General features: G+C 42.0%; 1 protein-coding gene across 1 annotated transcript in view; it reads left to right on the forward strand.

The window, feature by feature from the left end:
• The window catches only part of NEDD9 (neural precursor cell expressed, developmentally down-regulated 9), a 39,505-nt gene extending 20,646 nt beyond the window's left edge, over window positions 1–18,859 (forward strand). Inside the window, exons 3-7 of the mRNA XM_082499653.1 lie at window positions 13,759–13,860; window positions 15,030–15,131; window positions 15,578–16,801; window positions 17,145–17,234; window positions 18,310–18,859. Of these exons, the coding sequence (XP_082355779.1) occupies window positions 13,759–13,860; window positions 15,030–15,131; window positions 15,578–16,801; window positions 17,145–17,234; window positions 18,310–18,819 (2,028 nt within the window). The 3' untranslated portion in view covers window positions 18,820–18,859. The remainder of the gene's footprint in view (window positions 1–13,758; window positions 13,861–15,029; window positions 15,132–15,577; window positions 16,802–17,144; window positions 17,235–18,309) is intronic.
• The last annotated feature ends 3,784 nt before the right edge of the window (window positions 18,860–22,643 follow it).

A 22,643-nucleotide genomic window follows, 5' to 3' on the forward strand; every position in this document is an offset into this window, starting at 1 on the left:
TCCATTCTTTATCATCGTAACCCTGCAAAAACTGATTCTTACTACTACAGCTGCAACTATCTGCTCATGCCTTGGTGAAAGAGAAGCCTAATGAAGGGGAAGCCCTTTAGCAGTTGCATCCTTTGTCTGAGGAAACAGTCTGTCCTCCAAATCATCCTCCTCTAGGGATTAGTGAAAACAATCTTTAGTATTAAGGAAAGCTGGAAATCTCAAAGATTTGATTTTGGGAAATTTTGCTTTGGCTTCCAAAATGATGAATCTCTTCTCAGACATGTGACACCTGCCCCAATGGCTTAAGTGAGCCACTCTGCCTTCTTGCATCAGCAGAAATGGCTGGTTAGTAAGCTGTGCGTTTTGGCAGTTTTAAGGATGTTAAATGGTTTTGCTATGCGGCCATCCTATAGGTAAGCCTTCTCCCTTCCCATGGCAGTACCTAGGGAAGACCGTGTCCTCTAGACACCATTCTAAACAGGACCATCAGCAGTTTCTATCCTATCCATTTCTGTGCACATTTGCCTGTTTTCTTTGTGCAAATGTGTGGTTTGGCTGCCATACAGGTTTTACAGGCAAAACTTAGGAACTGCTGTCAGGCAGGAATTGTCTAGCCTCAAGCAACAGTAAATCAACAGTGGGCATGTTATAAAGCTGTGCTGAGGTAACGCATCTCATTAGCCAGAAAAGCAAAGCAAGTCAAAAAGGAGTCCTGAGGCGAGTAATTATAATGATGAATTGATTCTGGCCAAACTAGTTGTTGACAATAGAGGTGTATCGGCTCCTTCTATCAAATAAAAATACCACCTTCTAAAACTCACCCTACAAATGACAGAGATAATGAAGGATAGTTTAAAATTAGCCTTGGTTAGCCCCAAGCTTTTACAGCTGTGCTGCAATTTTAGTCGCAAAACGGTTATACCCCTAAGTGTGAAGAATGTCCAAGGACCATAAAGATACAAAAGCTGCGTCTTAGAATTTATTCTTCCTCTCTGTGCTCTGCCTTCAAACTTACTGTCTTTTGCTGCAACCAGCAAAGAGAAGGAACCTTCAGACAAGTCTGACATTCAGAAAAACCTTTTTTATCCTGGGCTTTATCCTTGCCATGGACTTCTGCGTAGTCTTGAGTGGTTTTTTTGCACCTCAACAATCTCATCTGCAAAATATGTACAAAATCTGTACAGACTGCTTTGAGAACATCCTTTGGGAAAGGTGTTGTCAAAGCACAAAGTCTTTTTTGCATCTGTGATTAATCATTAGTTCACACATGAGCTTTAAACTAGGGAAAGCTACATGTAAAAAAGGTCACCACTCTAATTTAAAACACTTCTTCTGGTTCAGTGTTTCCCATAACTGGTCTGTTGTGCTGTCCCTGCCATCCTGAAAACAGCATTGATCAAAAAATTTAAGGAAAACATTTCTTTGTTGGAAAACAGTTCTGACAAATTCTGAAAGCTTTCTGTAGGAACCAGTAGCTTTCAGGAGAATTTTTGATTGAGGGAATTCAGCACAAAGCAGAATATGAGGCTGATGCACCGCAGCTGTTCAACCAGGGAAGAGGCTGCACTGCAGGGGTTACCAGCCCTGAACTATAGCTCCCACAAGGCATGGACCAACTCAGGCAAATAGAGATTAATGCCAACTTGGAACACATCAGCTTTTTTGTTTGCTGGTCTGTTTGAACTAGAACTTTACAGTTCAGGAAACACTCAGGTTTATCCACCTTTTAAAAGTGGATAAAGCAGAATAGGGAAGGAACTCGCATTTATACATGAACATCCCTGGCCTGTTTCCAAGTATAAACATGCCCTTGACAGATCAAGGGTTTCACACCCCAGCATCCTGTGACCTCCACATTTTTCAAGAGTTCACTGCCTTCAGCAGGAGGTTTGGGTAGACCACAGCTAAGGGAACAGACCTTGTTCCCTGGTCTTTATTTATGTTAGAGTCCTGTTGGTTGAATCGATGAGGAAGTGGAAACACCACCCCACAAGCAGCACCACCCTGACAGTTCTGGCAGACTTCAGCAGCAGAAACCAGTTAGCCACGTTATGATGTTTTTCCTTCAAATTAAACAAGTACTGTCCTAGCTAGGAGGAAACAAACGGCTGCATATAACACTTGTTCCAGAAATAAGCCTGCCTTTACATTATTATCTTTTTTCTTGCCTATTTTCACATCTATGAAGTAAGAAGAAACATACATTAAGCATAGTAGAGAGTTGTGTGGCAGATAACACTCTGCCATCAAAAATAACAGGAGCATATCTAGTAGTTTGTTGGCAAAATATATTTACATTCCAAGATAGAATAATGTCCCCATTTACCCTCAAGCCTGAAATACCACAGCTTCCTGCAATATGGTTTACTTAAAAGGCCCAAACAGTCATCTTATAGTCCCTCTTTTCTTCTGCTTTCACATTACAAATTCTACTTTAGGGATTTGTATCCCTCATAACAAAATACTGCTTCAATGTTAAAAGTGCTGAACACACAGCAAATTTGCTGAGTGCAGCAGGAATGGTAACACATACCTCAGCGCTCAGTGCACTGTTTCACAAAGTGTGCTCTAAAGGATGAAGTTCTCTCAAATTAAATGCAAACTCAACGGTAAAAACAGCACACAACGCTTTCCTTAGACTCAGGAGTTTCACATGTAACTTTCCATGTGACATTAACAGGAAAAAAGCCATTTTACTGCCTGTGCAGTTAATCTATCCTCAGTGTTCTCCATGAAAACCACTGAGTGAAGAAACCCTCATCCACAAGTCAGAGTAAGCAGTAGTTAGTCACTGATGCCATTTGAAGAGAAGTATTTTAAGAAAAAGACTGCATTTTATTAGGCTGAGCAAATGTATGAGCTCAACATTACTCCCCGTTTCTCCCTAAGCGCAGGGCTCTTTTTAATCAGTTCTATTTGTAGACCAGAAGCATGCATTTTTTTTTTTCCCCTGTAGTATCAGAAAAAAGGCCAGTCCTGCAGTCTCATCCAGCAACTGAGATCCCCTAGGACACAAATCTGCCTGCAGAGGCACAAGTGCAGGATCAAACCTTAGCTAACAATAGCATGATAATAAAAAGAAAAATAGAAGCTTATGGGCTCTTTCATGGTTGTTAGAAACCTAACTGGACCTTTGGTTAACATCTGGTAACACACTAACGAAACACTAAGTTTGGGTAATCTAGATTTCCCTGTAAGTACTAAAACTCAAGCACAGCAGTGGAGCATTTTACAAAAACATGAGTGGAAAAATGATTATTCAAAAAGTGAATCTCATCATAAGGAGGAAGTGTGGTTTCTGGAGATGGGAAATGGATAGGTGAAGATGGGTTGCTGACGGTCAGAAAATATAGTTCTATTGAATCTAAAGGCTTTGCAGGCATTCAGTAATTTTTGTAGATGTTTTGTTTTGGAGGAAGACTAATTAGTATCAGAATATCATCATTCCACATGTCTGGCATGAAACATTTCCATTTTTCTTTTGTAAATAGCAGTGGTAATATTGCATCAGTTTTTTAAAAAAATGAATCTAAATTAGCTTTCTCCCAAAACAGATCAATAGAATGGAATCAAAGTGAAATTAATGTAGTTAAGTTCTTAGGAGACAGAAGCCTTCTATAAGACAGTCCATCCCTAATCCTTAAAAGACACTTACATACTCCCATTGGGTCTTATCATAAAATCTTCTTTATATGCACAATCAGTCCTGACTGAGGTCTGGTATAATTATCATATAGATACAACAGATAATTAAGGATGGTGTTTATATCTGTTTAAAAGGTGCCTACACCTTCAATAAACTTGCCAAAGCAAGCTATGCTAATCTAAACACCAGTTATTAGGAGCACTTGTCTGTACAGCTGCCTTGAGAAACCCATACAGAAATGGAGCCAGAGTATAGCTTGAGCCAGAGAACCTCTACAAATCAAATTAAATCGTGCTTCTTCCTGAAGGAAGGTTTTCTTTGCCTGCTTATCTCAGAGCAACAGAGTTCCCAACCTAAATGATTTAGGGACACTTCCATTGTTTCTGCCCAAACGTACCTCTGAGAGGGCGCTCTAGAGGAATTGAAACCCTTGGGCAATGCTTCATCTCGGCCATTGTTTTTGCCCACTGTGAAATGCTAATTCACCAAAACTGAAACTGGTGACAGGGAAGGATCTGTTCTGAGAAATGTCTTAAAGGAAGGAATAACATATTTGAAGGGAAACCAGAAGTCATGGAAATACCCTACTTCAACAATTCCCAAATTAAGCTGCTTTCCTCCCCCTCCTTCTCCAACTTTCTGTCTAGAAATTCAATATAGGAGGGAAGAAAAAACAGAAATAAGATGAAGCTCCTCAGAAGAATTAAAACAAGTTTTTTGGGCTGAACCAAACTGGTTTATTGTTTGTGAGCCTTTAGGATTTCATGTCATTCATAACAGTAAGACTGCCCTGGGTGTCTCAGCACCTCATCTTCTCATAATTTTTCTTCATTTCCTTTCCTCCTCCAAACCTGCCCTAAATTTCAGCTTCTGTCTTAAAGACAAGACAGTCATAGTTTTACCAGCATAGAAAACAAGTGCATGTTTGCGAAATGGTTCTTGATGCAACAAACTTTTTAAATTGGGAAGACTAGACAAACTGGGATGGCCAAAGCAAGACGCTACTTTAACTTTTTGTCATAGGCAAGATACCAAACCACTGAGGTGCTGAGTTTTGCTTCTCATTAGTCAAAACTCCAGGTCAAATTTAATCACAGGTTGCCAGAAAATGCTTTATCAGATAAACTTATTTCTCCACTAGAAGAACTTAATCACACAATAATTTGGGGATTTTGTTTCTCTGTAAGATCCATCCACAGACATTTATTTAAGAGTGCATGCCTGTTCTATCACCAGTACTGTAACACATCAGCTCATTAGCCCCGTTGGCCAACACATGCAGAAATGGTGATATCACTGTCTTTCTAAAAATGACTAATTGTCATGGGGATGGCACTGGTAAAACTCTTAGCAAGAGTATTGGACAAGTATCCTCTTTCACACTTCTCTTAAAAATGCTGACAATTTGATCATTTAATAATAACAGGTATGTTTGGTTCGTTTCTCTTGTCCCATTTTTTGAGAGGAAGAGAACATCCTCAGAAGTGTCGGTTTGACTTTTTTTAAAATCACATTTTGTTAAGCAAGAATGACTCCACCAGTAGCTAGGAAATACCCCTTCCCAGTCAGCCTTGCAATTCAAGGCCAGCCAGCACCAAGCAGAAATGTTGCTCACAACACAACTGGCAGAAAGCCCTAGAGTTGACGTAAGAGAAAGATCGGGTCACGGAAGCATCATTAAAAAAAAAAAAAAAGCAGTAAAATCTTGTCAGTGACAAAATTGTTGAGCTTTTTTGTACTTTGTACTGCTCATTCAGTAAGTTCTGTAGTAAGTTCTTTAGAGATACAGACCTTTGTATCTGCATTTAGCTTGTGATCGTGAGCACCAGCAGCAAGCAAAAATTCAACACCATAATCCAAAGCTACAGCTGACACAAGTCAGCACCATTCCACTACACTTAATACAGCCCTGTCATTTTATGCTAAGTGCAGCTTAAATCATTTATGTAACTCCACAGACTATTTTTTTTTTTTTTTTAAAGTTGTTTGGAGAGACGATAAACCTGCACTTTAGATTTAGGAAAAATACACATCTGAAAAATAGCGTAATGAACCTGCGTTTGTGCGCTGGTTAATGCAAAGGGTCACACTAGAAGCTAAAAAGTCAGTATTAGGCTAGTTGCAAAGCAGCTGGCTATACCCATGTCACCAGCAGCTGAGGGTTTGAATCAAGGCCAGCTTGTGATTTCACATTTTTTATTTTAAATTAGTTTCACAACTTCTGTTCTACATCTTCAAGACTCAACCCAAAACTTGCATAAATCTGGTTGAAATAATACAACCTCAAAAGGAGAAAAGCATAACACCCATTTTCATTACTTGTTATTTGCATTATAATACCACAGGGGCATTTTTTAAGACTAAGCATCTACTGGTGACGCACTTCATAGACACATTTAAAAGTTTCTGTTTAAATCTCCAAACCTGCAAAGTTAAGCATTTTTAATTTAACACACCATGCATAAGGCAGTGACATCTGGACATGCTATAGCCCTGAGAGCACAGTTACAGTAGAAAATCAGATCTTCATAGGTATAGGTCTTGGACAACAAATGGACGTAAAGCATAGGAGAAAATAAGCAGGTATTTTGAAGATGGGGAAAAAAAACCATCAAGAACTATAAGTCAGTTCTGTATCAGGGTTGTATTTGTCATGTATTCTTATCTTCACACATCTTGAATCTTACTTCTCAGAAAATTCACTGGGGAACACCCAATCAAAGACAAGTGGCAATGTCACTATGTGTCTTGATACCGCTTTTCTTTCCACCACACAGTAAAGCTGATAACTCACTCAGCCCAGGAGAAAAAATAGTCATTTCTGTTAATTTCTTCTTGCCTTGCAGAAACATTTGGGCTCATAGCACTAGAAACCAATCATGGGTGCAGCTGCAAGCCTGGTGCATTAGAAGAAATATTTCTATAGGCTTCATCCCCTCTCTTTCAGCTTGTGAGCCTTGATCAAAAGGCTCTCCAACAGTTCAGTCTTGGCAGAAAATACTCTACTTGAGCATTTTATAGTGGCTCAATATTCATACATTATTTCTGCTAAAATAAAGTGTTATGATTTCATAATCTCAAGACCTATAGCAACTTCGAAAAACAAATGTTTATAGGAGCAAGTATCTTTAGCGCATGTGAGAATGGAACCCCAACCTTTACTCACTGACAGCTAGGAAACATGTTCTATGTCATCATATATAGCAAATAAGTAAGTCAAGGCTACTGCTTTGTATAAACATTTTTCCTCTTTTTTCACAGCAGACGATACTGAGTGATAAAATAATTATTACTGTCATGAAATTCATTATCAGTCACTGGAAATCTTGATGCAGCTTGCAAAAGACAGGAGAGGAAACACTATGTGCTTTCTGTAAAAAGGACAGAGTTTTAGCCAGCTGACCAGGTTCTTTCAAATACCCAGATTACCTTAACGACTCTTTTCTTTAGCACAACCTTCTTGCAGTTGAACTTAGCCATAGGACCTTTCCTGGGAAAAAAACATTTTAGGAGACACCCGTAGCTTCCTGAGTACATGCAGCACAACAGAAAGAAGAGCCGAGAGGTGGCTCATTGCCTGATCCAGCATTGTTCAATGGCTCCTGCCACTGACTTCCAAAAGACTAGAAGTCCAAGACAGTAGGAATTAGGTTCCCCCCCACTAATTCTCTCTGTCTCTCTTATAATTTCCCCATGTTTTCTTTGACTATTTCATTCTCCTTACAAGCCTGAGAGAGCCCAGGTAGCTATTATATATCCACCTAAGAAGCTTAGGAACAGAATTTCAAAAGCTAGAGTTTTGTATTAAATTAACAGAAGTACTTTACAACAGAAAACAAACATGGTCTTTTTCCTTTACTTACATTTTGATTCATTTTTCCCACGTCTAAGCTTTATAACACTCCCATTTTATGCACCACCACTCAGCCTCCTCCAGGGCAGGACTTTTCCCAGGGTAAGCAACAGCTGATTTTCATAGATACAGGACAGACAGCTGAGATTAGCAGCAGCTGAATGCAGTAGCTCATCAACTGCTGAGAGTTACCCATGGGATGAAGAAGAGAGCATCATGGGAGGAAATATATTTTAATACAATTCTTTATCCAGATATAAAATAAATATTTAAAATTTACCTCACACGCCTCTTCTTTTCCACCTCCAAAATGCACTGATCTATTTTAAAAGCGGTCAGCAGGCATCAGTAGGTTCTTGGGGTTAAGAGGCCATACCAGGAAATAGCAAGCAGTTTTTTTCAGCTCCCCTCTCTGCCTGTGGTTTGGGGCAAGGTGTTGCAGAGGTGCACCATCTCTCTGCTTCAGTTCTCTCACCTGTAAAATTCAGCAAAGCTTGTTTCCCATCATTCTGCACATCAGGCATTGCTTTTCAGGGGAACAGGCTGAATTCTGCCCTCCACAGTGCTGCTATAAATTCAGAGTAATTCTACTGGCTTCAGTAGGTTTATTCACTCTCTATCCTTGTTCAGAAAGGTAAACCACAGTGTTGTGTGTCAGCCGTAAGCATGATAACTGTCTTTTTGCTGCCTTAGGAATGTTCTCTATTGCAGCCTAACATCCATTTTAATCCTAGAAGAAATAAAATGGTGGTTTTTTCCTTATATTTAAGGAAGAGGGGTTTAAAGAACCACAGGATATTTTGCAAAGTACATGCTTATTCAGCTCTTTTTCTTGGTTAGGGACATGCCATTGGCATGGAAAAGACCAAAGTAATTGCTTTTGGAAGAGCATGGTCTTCACCAAGAACAGAACAAACTTTCTGCTCAATTGTCTTTGTTTTGCAGTACTGAAAGTTTGAAGTAGACTTATTACACATTTCACCAGAGCCAAACCTGGTCCCTGTTAGTTGTTCTGCATGGATTAAGTGGTTAACAATGTTTTGAGAATGTTGGGCTAGATAGTTTGTGGGTACACCATCTATTTCCTTTAACGCATAAACAAGGAAAATTACTGGTTTGAAATACAGGATTAATTAAACTTGGGTGACCACAGGCATTCTTAAAAGAGAAGAGGTAAAAGAAAAAAGAATCCTTATGAGGTCTGAAGTTCAGTGACATTTGTTAGGAAATAAATTCCTAAGTACCAGATGGGGTTGCTATCCCAGTTCCAGAAGTGGGAGAAGGGGAACTTTTCTTTTGCAGCCACTTCCTTCCTTCTGAAGTCCATCTTCAAAACTAAATTGCCATCAAACATTCAAAACCATAAAAAAATCATTCAACAATGCATCGAAATGGCTGAGCATCCCATTCAGAAGCAGCAAATTCATTTAATATATTTATGGGTGAATATCCAAAATCAAAAGTTACTTCTGAAAATACTGGGGTTTGTACATTTCTTACTTCACCTGCCCAGCTACCTGCCTCTTCCTCATACTAAAGCAGCAGTGCAACCACATGTCCTGGCCTCCCATGTAAGGTCTTGTCTTGGGGACATAAGAGTCAGAACAAAACCTCCACATTTTCATTTTGTCAAGTAGCATCGGTATTCTCTTAATTACTGTTACAAAATGTTCACTGAAGATTTGTTTTGGGATGAGCTGCTTCTGTTTTGAATTGACTAGGAACAAACAGTCCAGAGGCACATTTAACTGAATGAAAAGGAAAGAGGAGTGTAGGTAAAACAGGAAACATTCCTGTACTCAGTGCAGACCAGATCAGCATTTGTAGAGGATTTTGTGATGAAATCACTTGGAACATGTTGTTACTGGATAATAATCCTCCACGCAGAAAAATATACCTGAGTCACTGGGAGAAAAAAGGTTGTCTTTCATGTTATCAACAAACCTTGGGTGTTGCTGGGTGTTACTAGGTTTCTTAAAGTCTTATTTTCTGTCTTATGTATAACTTTTTCAGAAGCCTAAAAAGGAGCAGACATAAAAGCCTCTGATACATTTTTATTTGGAAAATAAATGCCACCTTAAGTAGAGTGCACTGCTAAACACAGCCCTGCAGACAGCTCAGGTCTTCTGTCCACAGGCACCCATGTAAGCAGACTGTACTCATGAATACCCAGAACACTTCGTGTTTTAACCTCTCATCTCCTTTAACAACAGCTGGAAGCACCCAGAGCAGGGGTTTGTTTCACCCAAATAAAGGAGTGACCCTGCTTGACCACTGCTTTGGGTTACTCACATCTGGAAAAGAGTGAAAGTGTCAAGATACATGGTAAAAAAAGTCATAGAATCATAGAATCGTTATGGCTGGAAAAGACCTTTAAGATCATCAAGCCCAACTGTTACCTAACTTACCAGGCCCTCTCTGGACCCTCTGCAGCACCTCAATGTCCTTCCTATACTGTGGCGCCCAAAATTGAATACAGTACTTAAGGTGTGGCCTCACCAGTGCTGAGTACAGTGGGACAATCACTTCTCTAGTCCTGCTGGCCACACTATTCCTGATACAGGCCAGGATGCTGTTGGCCTTCTTGGCCACCTGGGCACACTGCTGGCTCATATTCAGCTGGCTGTACACCAACACCCCCAGGTCCTTTTCAGCCAGGCACCTTTTCAGCCACTCCTGCCCAAGCCCGTAGCGCTGCATGGGGTTGTTGTGGCCAAAGTGCAGGACCCAGCACTTGGCCTTGTTGAAGCTCGTACTGTTGGCCTTGGCCCATCAATCCAGCCTATCCAGGTCCCTCTGGAGAACCCTCCTACCCTCAAGCAGATCAACACTCCCACCTAATTTGATGTTGTCTACAAACTTACTGAGGGTGCTCTCAATATCCTCGTTAAGATCATTAATAAAGATATTAAACAGGAGTGGCCCCAACACTGAGGCCTGTGGAACACCACTTGTGACCGGCTGCCAACTGGACTTAACTCCATTCACCACCACTTTCTGGGCCAGGCAGTCCTGCAGTGCTGGGTGAAACTGGCTTCCTGCATCTGGCCAGCCTAGCTTTAGTGTAGCTATTTAGGATTGTATCACAGCACAGTAAATAAAACAGCAGCCTTGTAGTACTTTAAACTTTTCATATAGCATCTGGTATGCCAGCCTTTTTTGAAAAATGGGAAAGGTCTCTAAGGATGAGCTACAAGAATAACCGCAGCTGCATGATACTCCTGTATGCAGAGTGAGGAAGGATCTCCCTGTAAATACTGGGCACGAGCACAGGTTCTCTTCTACTTATGTTCCAGGCTCCACAGTGTAAGGGTATCATCTAATTTGCCACCAGGGCTTCTTTTTACGAAAGCAAAATATCATGTTTACCTATAACAAGAGCAAATGGGTTTGATTGTGCATGCTTAGGGACATGGTTTCGTGGTGGACTTGGCAGCGTTAGGTTTACGGTTGGACTTAATAATCTTAAAGGTCTTTTCCAACCTTCCGTGATTCTATGCCTTATTACCTGTGCTGCTCAGATCAGCTCCCTTTTCCGTGTTAGAGGCCTGTGACTTTTCTTGGAGTTGGCTCAGGGAAATTAATTCTCTGAACAAGGAGAGAGTGGTGGTGTCTTGTATCCCGAATGAGGTTTGGCATGAGATGGGTAGGACAGTTGTTGCTAAGCCTGTGTAAATGTGTTCCTCTGAAGTGCTGTGCAAACCTTGGAGAACTGAGGTGTCATAAAGCTTCTGCAGAGGTGCTGTACATTGCTTCCATGGGCAGGACTGTAAGAAGCATCACACATCTGAGGCCTGGAAGAGATCTGGTCAGATTTTACTCCTGCTCTGGATCTAGGGTAGAGTTCAGCTTCCAGAGTAGACCATAACTGAGCAAGGGTTTATAAAAATTTCAGGCTGAGGGACCGATACCTGTCTTTTTGGAGCCTGATGCAGCCTGACTCCTGCCTTGTCTGTCTAGGCAACAATCAGCAGGTAAAGCAGAGCTGAACTGCAGCAGCGCACCGATCCTCCCCGTCTCCAGGGCTGGTTTGGGACCTCTGGCTGACCACCACAGACAGCTTGGGGTTTTTTCCCTGGCATGGTGAAGCAGTTTCCCGGCATATTAGCAAGCAGCTTAATGCCACAGTGTTCACAGTTGCAGAAGGGTTTGTGGAGATGGGCTACCCAGGAAACAGCCCTTTGTTTTTACTGTGCATTGTCTGTTCTCCCAGAGGATCATTTTTAAACACCCAGTGACTCATTATTGAAGCAATGCCATGGTTGTAGTTTTTGAGCCCCTGGAAGAAACCTCCAAGTAAACATTGCTTAAAACCAAATCCTTCTGTTCCTGACTTGGATGGAAAGCACTTGACTGGCAGCACCCAACTGAAAAAAAAAAAAAAAGGCAAAAAATGCATGGCAAACTATGCTAGTCTGATCACTAGCCCTTACTGGCAGAAAAAGCATGAGGAAGCAACGTTAATACAAGTTAGAAGTTTCCCAGGCAAACAAAATAATCCCAGTATTACATGTGAGTGGCCTGGGAGGGATAATGTCTGGAGTGATCCATTATGGGAAGCTTCCAGTAACTTAAGGGAGAACTTTCTTAAAAGTTTTGTCTGTAGATACCTTTTACAATGCAGTAGTTGACTCTGTGGGAGAAGAATGGTCTGTCATAAATTCTATACGGTTTTAGATTCTTTTTAAAAAACTCTTATGTGTGTAAACCCTATTAACTCCACACCCAATTGAGCAGGAGTTCTGCCACAGGCAGCAAACTGACACAGTGACACAGTGCTCTGGAGACCGTATTGCTTCCAGTTCCTGTCCTCTGATGCTAATTCAAGGAAAAGCAGCTGCAAAAACTGCTGCCTTCCGCTGCCTGCCAGGCTGGGATATTCCTCCCTCACCTAAGGCACATGCAGTCAGTGCAGTGGCTGGCACTACCAGGCGCCTTGGGCTACTCACACTGAACCAGACCCGTACTGTGTACTGCTATGGCAGTCACCTCAGGGGGAAAATCCAGTGATCATTTCATGGTACAAGGCCAAAGATTACACAGCAATATTTCGGCAGCAAGTAAAAAGAAGAAAAGCCGTCAAGCAAAACTCACTGTGAAATCTGGCCAGGATGCTAGGATTCCTTACAGCAAAAACTGTTATAGGATCTTTACTGAGCATTTGGGCAGAAACTCTGTTGTATGTCTTGTGTATATTTGAAAAGACAGTTAGGTAGCTCTGGTACGAAATTCTCCCTAGCTGAGTACAAAGCCACACCTTGTACAGTCCTGTGTGATTTGCCATTTTATGCTTTTGCATTACAGTATTTATATTTTTTTGTTAGAGCTCAATAGCACCAGCAGAGGTTAAGATGTCAGCATTTCCACTATAAACCCAGCTCTTTCTTGGGGTTAGGTAACATTTCTTTTATACCACACTATACTGAAATTCTGCCATGCAGATGCTGTCCAAGACGTAAGGCATTTATTTTTCACCAAATTTTATTTGAAGTCATTAGGGTAGTTAATGGTTTAGAAAACATAAAAAAATGTAAATTCTAAGCTTTTTTTTTTTTTTTCCCAGAGGCTGTTCTTGCATTATGTACTTCAAGAATGGCTTAACATTTCCTATCTCTTAGCCACTAATATAGACAAACCAAACGGAAACAGCAAAATTGAATATCCCACTTTGGAAGGTTTAAACATAGCCTTTCTATGTAAAGAATTTCCAAAGCCACAGCTCACACACTCAGTTATCCAGGATGTTGTGCTACGGAGTGCAGTAATGCAAGGCGTCCTGCCAGAGCAGGTGGGAAATACCTCCACAAGCAAAGGGGTGGATTCCCAGAGCCTGAACATCGTATTTTAAGCCTCTGTCAGTGAGTGGGGACACTCAACACCTCAGTAGGATCAGTGTGTGTGTAGCACGGATCTCAGTGAGCAGATGGTGTAACCATCACCTTGGGTGGTCTGTGCTAATAAGCAGTCAATAGGAAGGCGGGACCATGATTTCTTAGACCTGCTGGAGAATCTATGCTTGACAAAGAGAAGATACTGTAGTGCTAGCAAGCAGCCATGTCAGAACTGGTCTTGAAGGAAAAGACGGTGCATTTGTAGCTACTAACAGTCATTTTGCAGCATTCAGCTGTCAGAATTATATGTAGACTTGCATTACTAACATTGCCACATAAAGCGTGAATGTATCGGATTGTTTATACCCTGTGCAGTTAGAGAGAACATGCCAAGATCCTCGGAGACTTATGTTTCCTCTTTTTCTTCTATCCCACAGGTAATAACTCCAGTCAGGTCAGGACAAGGTTATGTTTATGAATTTCCTTCCAAATACCAGAAGGATACCTACGATATCCCCCCTGTTCGCCCTCTCCAAGGGGTAGGTACCAATAAAACTGCCAACAGCACTGACAGGGCACAAAAGGTAATGAATTTCTACCAGAAGTTTATGAGCAAAGCAAGTTCTCTCATTTCAGAGAGAAAATATGTTTTAATTAGATGCTGTGGCTTATTTACAGAGCACAGAAGTATTTCAAAGTTGTATTTGAAGTTGACTAAGATTTGGCAGCACACCAAACGCAAAAGTCCCATTTGTTTTCTGTGTTTTGATCAAAGAGTATATCTAAACAGAATAAGCTTGCTGCCTGGGAACAATTTTTTTCCTTTACTTTGTTGTTGCATAGTTGACAGTAATTCACTCAGTAAGGGTAAAATTACCACCTAGATGAACAGCTACTATGCAGGGAGTTGTTTTCACCACATATCTACTGCACCATGTCACTGAACTTGAAATATATCTTTGTTCTGGGGAACAGCCTTAGCATTCAATCCCCAAGACCACAGATATCTAGAGTGGATGCTTGCGGGACCTGTAATTCAACAACCTTGCATCTTTCCATGGCTCTTTGACAGAGCAGCTCCTTCAGGGAACAGCATCGGAGCCCAATAGTACATAACACAGATTGAACCGAGTGGAACTGTTGGGAAGTCTGGGTTAAGCAGAACCCACTGTAATGTAGGACATGCCACTAAGTGGGACACTTGAAACATTTGACAGCTGAGTTCTCTGCTAGTAAGACAACTCACACTGCACCTAATAAAGCAGATAGGTGATGCTGACAGGGGCAGCCTTAGTTTCAGAGAGTTTAGTGTGTACTGGTACAAGCTTACTCCTCAACCCCTGTAAACTCTGTCAGTAAGGGTGTGATCAGTTCTGATCACATGAATATACTGCTCCCCTGTTCACCCCATCAGGTATCTGTAATAGACTGGCCTTGATTTAACTCTCTGGATGAAAGTTAGCCCATGACTTCATCTCTCCAGCCTCCTGTCCGCACAGTTGCCTAGAGGGGACCTAGCAAAGTGCATTTCCTCCTAGCTGTCCAAAATACCAGGCAAATCTCAGCAGCTTTCCCATATGCAATAAAGTTGAAGAGCTCTGATTGTCTTCAGGCTGTTAGAGAGGAAACATGGAAACCAAGAAATCTCATCTGAGATAGAGCTTTCCTGAGGTGACTTGTTTCTGTAACCAATTTATTCTTTCTTTAGATATATGACATTCCGCCCACATCGGTTAAGGGGCCTGTGCTTCCAGTTCCTATGGGAGAAGCAAAAGCTTTAGGAGTCTATGACATACCACCTGCCAAAGGGGTAAGTATTATGCTATGTCCACAAGATCCTGTATTTTCATGTCTGACCAAGGACACGATTAAACAAGAGTTCATGTATGATCCTGAAGGAAAGGGAGATGCAGTACTTTAAAGATTTCCTTAGGTTTTTAAACTGTTAAAACCAGTAAAGTGATGCACTGCATCAAAATTATTAACGTTATGGAATGTGAATTGATAATTAAGCCTACATTATCTTTGTGGCAGCATGCTGCCTTTTTGGATTTGCTGCTTATGAGAATTTGCATCAAGATGAATGCTAAAAAGTGAGATATTAAAACTGACACTCGGTCAAACTCAGGCTAAGTAGCTGACTCCATGAAAGTCAATGGCAGATATTCCATCCCAGCATTTCATAGACCATCAAGAAGATGTAAAATATTTTACTATTCTAGCCAAAAGTTTCATGGTTTGCTTTCTGTGATTCAGGTCTATGCTACAGCTCCATCTGCATGCCGAGATGATACAGGCCTGAGGGAAAATTTGCAGGATTTTTCATTTCCAGCGGGCCACAGCATAAGACCAGAAGGAGTATATGATATTCCTCCTTCCATCACCAAAGCAACTGGGAAAGAACTTAATAAATTTTCTCCTGAGAGCCTTTTATTGCCGGACGGAGTGCCACAGAAACAGAATGTTTATGACATCCCTATGAATCACCAAAAACATTTTCTTGGACAGCAAATTGCACCTCAAAAAGACGTTTATGATACCCCAAGGGGAATTGCATTCCCAGGACAGCAGACAGGACTCAGTGAAAATCACATCCCAGAAGGAAGAGAAGGTGTATATGATGTGCCACCACCGGTCCTCCAAGACACTAAAGGCTTACAGGATGTGACTGATGGGATAAATAGATTGTCTTTCTCCAGCACAGGAAGCACAAGGAGTAATATGTCCACATCTTCAACAACTTCAAAAGACTCTTCTCTCTCAGCGTCAACTGCACAGGACAAAAGACTAATCCTTGATCCAGACACTGCTATAGAAAGGCTTTATCGCCTCCAGCAGATGGTGGAGACAGCTGTCAATAACCTCATGGCCTTCATTACAGCAGACTGGCGGTCTTATGGATACATGGAGAAACACATCAATGAAATTCACACTGCTGTGGATAAAGTAGAGCAGTCACTGGTGGAGTACCTCCAGTTTGCAAAAGGATCAGCAGCCAATGCTTCCTGCCTATCCGAGTTCAGCCTTCTTAACAAAATGAGGAGGGAGGTACAAAGGCTGGAGGACTCTCACCAGATCCTTACCCAAACCAGTCACGACTTGAGCAGCTATAACTGGTCTTTGAATGTTCTAGCTGTCAACAGGCTGCAGAACAAATGTGATGACCTAGATCGGTTTGTAATGGTAGCAAGGACAGTCCCAGATGACGCCAAGCAACTGACCACTACCATCAGCATCAATGCAGAGGTGCTCTTCAAACAGGCATTGAGCAGCTCCCGTTTCAAAAACATACCAGAGAATGTCATGAACACTCCTGACTATGTATATGACAATCCTCATATGCAGCGTCATGGAGAAAAAGCACAGAACCACTGCAGTTCCCTTCCTCCGCTCCTGAGTAAAGGTCAGCACCCTCACAATACCACCAGTGAGAGCTCAGAAAAGAGCTGGATGGATGACTACGATTATGTTCACCTGCAGGTAGGTAAACTCAACACTTTGTTCTGCACAAGGCCAAGTAAAAGTTGTCTATGTTTTTTGCAGAAGCTGTTTGCAGGAAAGCAGCAATCAGATTGTCACATTAATTGTCACATTCAAGAGTAATTTCTCTGGGGTGATTACTTCCTCTCAAATAGGACTGTTGCATACATAATAGCGATAGCCTTTTGTTCTGCCACACTATGTTTTTCTTCTCTGTGCTCTTAGTGGTGCACTACCAGTGAAAAAGCCAATAAAAAAAGCCGCCTGTTATTTGACCTACGAGTTGTCATTTCGCTCAGGAGCAGTTTTGATTTAACCCAGTGTCTTATGTTATGCAAAACAGGGGAAAGAAGAGTTTGAACGGCAACAGAAAGAGCTGCTGGAAAAGGAAAATATCATCAAGCAGAGCAAAACGGAGCTGGAGCACCATCAGGTATGTTCCCTCAGGTGCAATAATCACAATGAAATGCAGTGTTCCTTGCACATAAGGAGTAGTGGTCAAGTAAAGCAGGAGGGGCCCTTCCCTTAGGAGTGTAGAACTGCTAGCATCATGGCTGTGAGGTGTGCCTGACTGCCAGCACACACAGTTGGAAAGTCTCAGGTGCTATATGGTGCCACAGCTCTCAGTGTTTAGAACGGCATCTTTTGTGGCAGGAATAAGCCCGGGAAACAATTTCCAACTATCTCAATTTAAGATACTAATTTCATATTTTTTTTTATACAGTGCACCATTGTGGTGGGCCCAGTGCATACATATAATAAAAAGTAGTCTCTCCAGAAGTTTATCACAGAGTAGAAACAGGCTTCTGCAATGTCTCACAATTGGTCAGTCACAAAGACAGCTTGAGAACTTGGCTTTCCTGACCCGTAATCCAGTGCCTCAGTCCCTGGATCACACTGAATGCACTTGCCACCTGCACATCGCTTCAGTGAACATCAATATCATTAACTTAAATACTGTGCTTAACATCACTTTAAATGCTAAAAAAGTAGGTCGTATAAGATTGAGGGCTGACACTTTGCCCTCATATTAATTCTTCAATATGTTGTTGCCATATCATATAGCAGAAAATTGTACAAGCAATGTGGAGATGAGAGTTAAAGCTTTGTCATCTTGAAATCCCACGGAGATGACAACTTTTTAAAGATTGTGTAGGAGTCATTGCCACTTGGATCCATCTCTTACTTGTGATTTCAGAATATTCCAAATGAGCAACAGCCTGTAAATTCAGGAGTGGTGGGTTGTTGTTTTTCTAATGCAAATAAAGTATTTTAGATGTTTTTCCTCTTCTGAGCTTTGTGTATTTGGATTTATGGTAACCAAAGCACTTGATTACCCCTCACTCTCCAAAATAAAAGATCTCAGAAAACATATATACTACTTTTTATTTAGCATAAAGTCAATCTAGGATACCCGGGGGTGTCCGGAGGCATAAGGTGAAATTGTAATACATAACAACATCTTATGAGAATACTCTTTGAAGAGAGCCTTTTTATTTGCCTTTCAGATCAATCAGTTTCAACGTCTGGAGCAAGAGATCACAAAGCCTGTAGAGAATGACATCTCAAAGTGGAAGCCACCTCAAGCCCTCCAGACTGCAAATGGCACTGCCACCTCCCATGACAGCCAGCTGCTTTTATTCTACTCCGACCAATGTGAGACTCACTTCAAATTCCTCCTAAATGCCATCGACGCCTTTTTCAGTTGCGTCAGTGCTTCTCAGCCCCCCCGAATCTTCGTGGCTCACAGCAAATTTGTCATTTTGAGCGCTCACAAACTTGTGTTCATTGGGGACATGCTCACAAGGCAAGTGATGACTCAGGACATACGCAACAAAGTGATGAACTCCAGCAACCAGTTGTGTGAACTGCTGAAGAGCATTGTCCTGGCTACCAAGACGGCTGCCATGCATTACCCCAACACAGCAGCCCTACAGAAGATGGTGGACCGAGTAATGGAGCTGTCTCATCACGCACAGTTTTTCAAACTCTCACTGGTCCAAATGGCGTCCTTATGAAACCCAGTGGAATCCAATGCGTGAGCAGCAAAACAGAAAAGCAAACGAACTGGAGCTATTTCTATGTAAATGTTACCACTTTTTTTTTTTTATTATGAAATATTTTAAATACATTCTTATGCGTTAGAGAATCTAATGAAATCAGGGATTTGGGAATATATATGGTTCTGTGTTATGGTTCTAATACACATTTAGATTTGTATACACTGCATATATGTATATGTTGCTACATTCCCTAAAACATCAATTAAGCACCTTAAAAATTATGCATCGGGTAAGCAGCGCGTATCTTTTGTATATACTGCCTGTTTCCTCAGTATGTTTGTTAACTGGATGCTGCACTCCTCTTGTCTCATTCCATCTTGATTTTGGCATTCAGTTGTGAAACCTACTTGTAGCAATCCATGAAGCAAGTGTAATGGTTCTCATAGAACTCCATTCCCTTCTTAGAAATTACTTTCTATAGGTTAATTCCATGAAATTTAACTCTCTTATTCATGTTACTTTGTGATGTCCAGCATTCAGTCATTCTGACTAGCATATATGCACAACTGTAAAAAGCAACACATCAAGCAAGGCGTACAGCATTTGGGAGAAATGCATTTTTATAAGAAACAGAACCTTCTAAGGAGGGAGGCAGAATTGCATATATTTAGTATCTCATGGCATTCAAATTTTGCTATTTCTAATAACTATGCAACATGGGATTTCAAAACATGGATGGATTCCCAGCAGTGTAAATTCATACATGTTCACCTTGTATGTCCTTGCACGGGCAATTAAATTTACCAGTCAGGCTCAAAAGCCTTACTGTTCATGGACTCAGTTATCCTGAGAACATCCATTGGGCTCATCTTTGAAGCTGCAGATGAGCAGTGTCTCAAAATGCCAGTCCCCTCCAGAGGGATTAACATACAAATTGTAATTCGTATGGAGAAAACCGCTTAATTTGAAATAACAGATATTTAAACATCTGTATAGCACATACGCAATTTCATGAAGAAATAGCACTTATTTTTCTGGGACATATTCTTGGCAATCAATTGCATCCATTGCAATTCTGACTTCCACTCAACTACTGGGCTTTTTTCCAAATTCTGTTGCATAGGTGCTGGTCCTTCTGCACTACACTGTTGCCAAAAATGACCTCCTGTTTTAATGGGGCCATTCCATCGGTAAGCACACGCAGTCCCACCCAGTAATTTTCAGTTCAGACTCTTAAAAGTTGTTCACAGAGTGGTAGACTCCTTTAGAAACTTCATGTATGCTTGCTGCTTCAAAACACATACAAGCTTATTTGTCTTCATTGCCTTTTCTGAACCCCCTAAAAATTAAGTCACAGAACGCCATTTGCCTGTGGTCCTCAGACTAAAAGCCATGCTTCAAAGTGAGCAATAGTTCAGGTAAATTCCGGGTGATTCTGGCATTTTTAAAGCAGAAACACTACTGTCCTTGCCTAAGTCAAGGTAGTACCACATTGATGTGTTCTGACTTTTTGCATCAGCAAGCAGATTGCTGGTAAATACACGGTTGTGAGATGAATAGCACCTAGAAAACAGGCACATCTGCCTAACTTTCCGCTTTCCCAGTTTGTATCCGAACATGTGCCTTATTGAAATGGGATTTGTTGTCTTGCATAGCCAAACCACTTCAGCAGCATATGAAACCTTGCAGCCTTAATGTGTTGTCTCAGAGTGAAGACCGCATTAGCTACCGTAATGTCGCTTCCAGAGTCTGCAGAAGGTTCCTGGAAGGGCAGCGGGAGCCAGTGCAGCCTCAGCTGGCCCGGAATCGGCTCCAGGGCTTGGCTCTGGCGTAACATCCAGAAAAGGCAGTTATGCTATTGTAACCGATAGCCAGTTGTCAAAAAGCAGTCCACGTGAACCTGTTTTGTACTAGTGTTGTTTGGGATTCTTTTGGATTTCCTTGTCCATTTTTTTCACTGTATACTTTTAGAAAGTGAAAAGGTGTTTTTAAGCTTAGTGGTTATGTTGATAGTTTGTGCTTCTAAAAGGAGAACCTTTACTGCAAGCCTGTATTACAGTTCATTATCGTGTAGAGAGTCATTTCAAAATGATTAAATGACTAGCTTTTTTATATAAGAAAAAGCAATGCTTGGTCTTATTTTTGCTTCTTTTCAGAGTCCTTGAAGCATATTAAAAGCAAAAATTGCTGCTTGCTAATACTATCAAAGCCATTCTAAAATGAGGTGTTCGCTTCCCATCTTCTCACTGAAGTGAAGTGAGAACTTGAGGGTATAAGAGGAAGGGACAGACAGTTTCTCTGCCTGTCCAGAAGCAGGAGGTGAAGCATTTACCCAACTCAGCTACACAAGGCATCAAGTCCAAAATACAGCCATCAGGGTCTACAGCGCACCGGGCCATGCTCCCGCCCCATTCCTGGTATCTGTTCCTGCTGCGCGAGCTGCATCCCGAACCACCTCCTCACAGCACAGGCACTGGTTCTTGGGGTGAACGGGGCAGCTTCTCTCACCACAATCCCACAATAAGGTGGGGTGGCAGGACACAGATGTGACTGTCCACCCATTGTGGTCTCCTCCCCCTCCCCAGCCCTTACTGGTGAAGCCATGATCCACGCAGGAACTGGAATAGCAGCTTTGCTCGGTGTAGCCATCCTTCCCCCACAACTCAACAGTAAGAGCACCCCTCTTCTACTACATGCCAAGTTGAGCCTCATCTGGGTGTGGGTTCCATCTCAACCAACCACATGGCTTTAAGGATCATGGAGTCCTTCCCAAAAGTTACTTTCCTATTTCACTGTTGCCAAGGCACTGCCCTACCTCCTGTCAAACACCCTAGGTGTGCAAGGAGGAGTGGGAAAAAACCTGGGACTGGCTCTGTGGTTACACCAGTTCTCATCTGCCAACAAAAAACATTCCTACTGGGGAGTGTAAGTGCAGCAAAAGCCTTCAGAGCAACGTGCCTGGTCTGGCTCGGTGCGTCCTCACAAGGGGACAGCCAGTGATGCAGGGTTGCCTCCCAAGGGTGCTCCATTTTGTTCCTCTGCTAAATTTAAAACGGTCAACTTACAACAAAGGAGGAATTGGACAACCAAAATGGTTCAGAAAAGAAACCAGAGCCTCTTTGCTCTCCTCCCTGAGCCACAGTGTCCCCACCCAGCTGCCAAGAAACTGCTGCTGTTTGGCAACCATGTTGATGCCCAGTGTGAAATGACTGCCTGATGTCCGGTGTGGGAAAAAAGTCTGCTTCACACTAGCAGCAAGTGTGGAACACACTTGGCTCCTTACTCCAGGCATTAAGTAAATACTAATTCGTACCAATTAGAAAAATGCTTCCTTTCACTTCCAGGATGACAAGCAAGGGAGAAAGAGGAGAGACAAAAGCCACCCTTGAAACGGGCAGGTTTTAGAGAAGTTATCAATTCATACTGATCATATATGACACATGACACGCTTCATAGCACCCCATACTGCACAACCCCCTGCTGCTACCTCTGCCCTTTCTTGCAAGCCAGGGCTGCACAGATGCTTTGGTGTCATTAGCTGCGCGCTGCTGCAACCTCGGCAAACCCACTGTTGGCCCTTCCAGCAAAGGCAACGTGGGTGAAGGAAACCACATTCCCACACCGTCACCTGATGCTAGATTACACCCCAGCATCGTCACACCCCCCCATAACTTCTGGACTCTGTAGAGTTTTTGGCACTCTCCGACACATACATCTGGGCTACGTTTCAGAAATGTCCCTCCCACATCCGCTCTTCAGAGTATTTCTGCGTCGGTAACACCTTCCCTCTGCCCAGGAGCCGAGCGTCTGTAGCTCTTCTGCTCCCAATCCAGCTTTTC

This window comes from Vanellus vanellus, assembly GCF_965231255.1.
Source record: "Vanellus vanellus genome assembly, chromosome: 2".
In the NCBI taxonomy this organism is placed as follows: Eukaryota; Metazoa; Chordata; class Aves; order Charadriiformes; family Charadriidae; genus Vanellus; species Vanellus vanellus.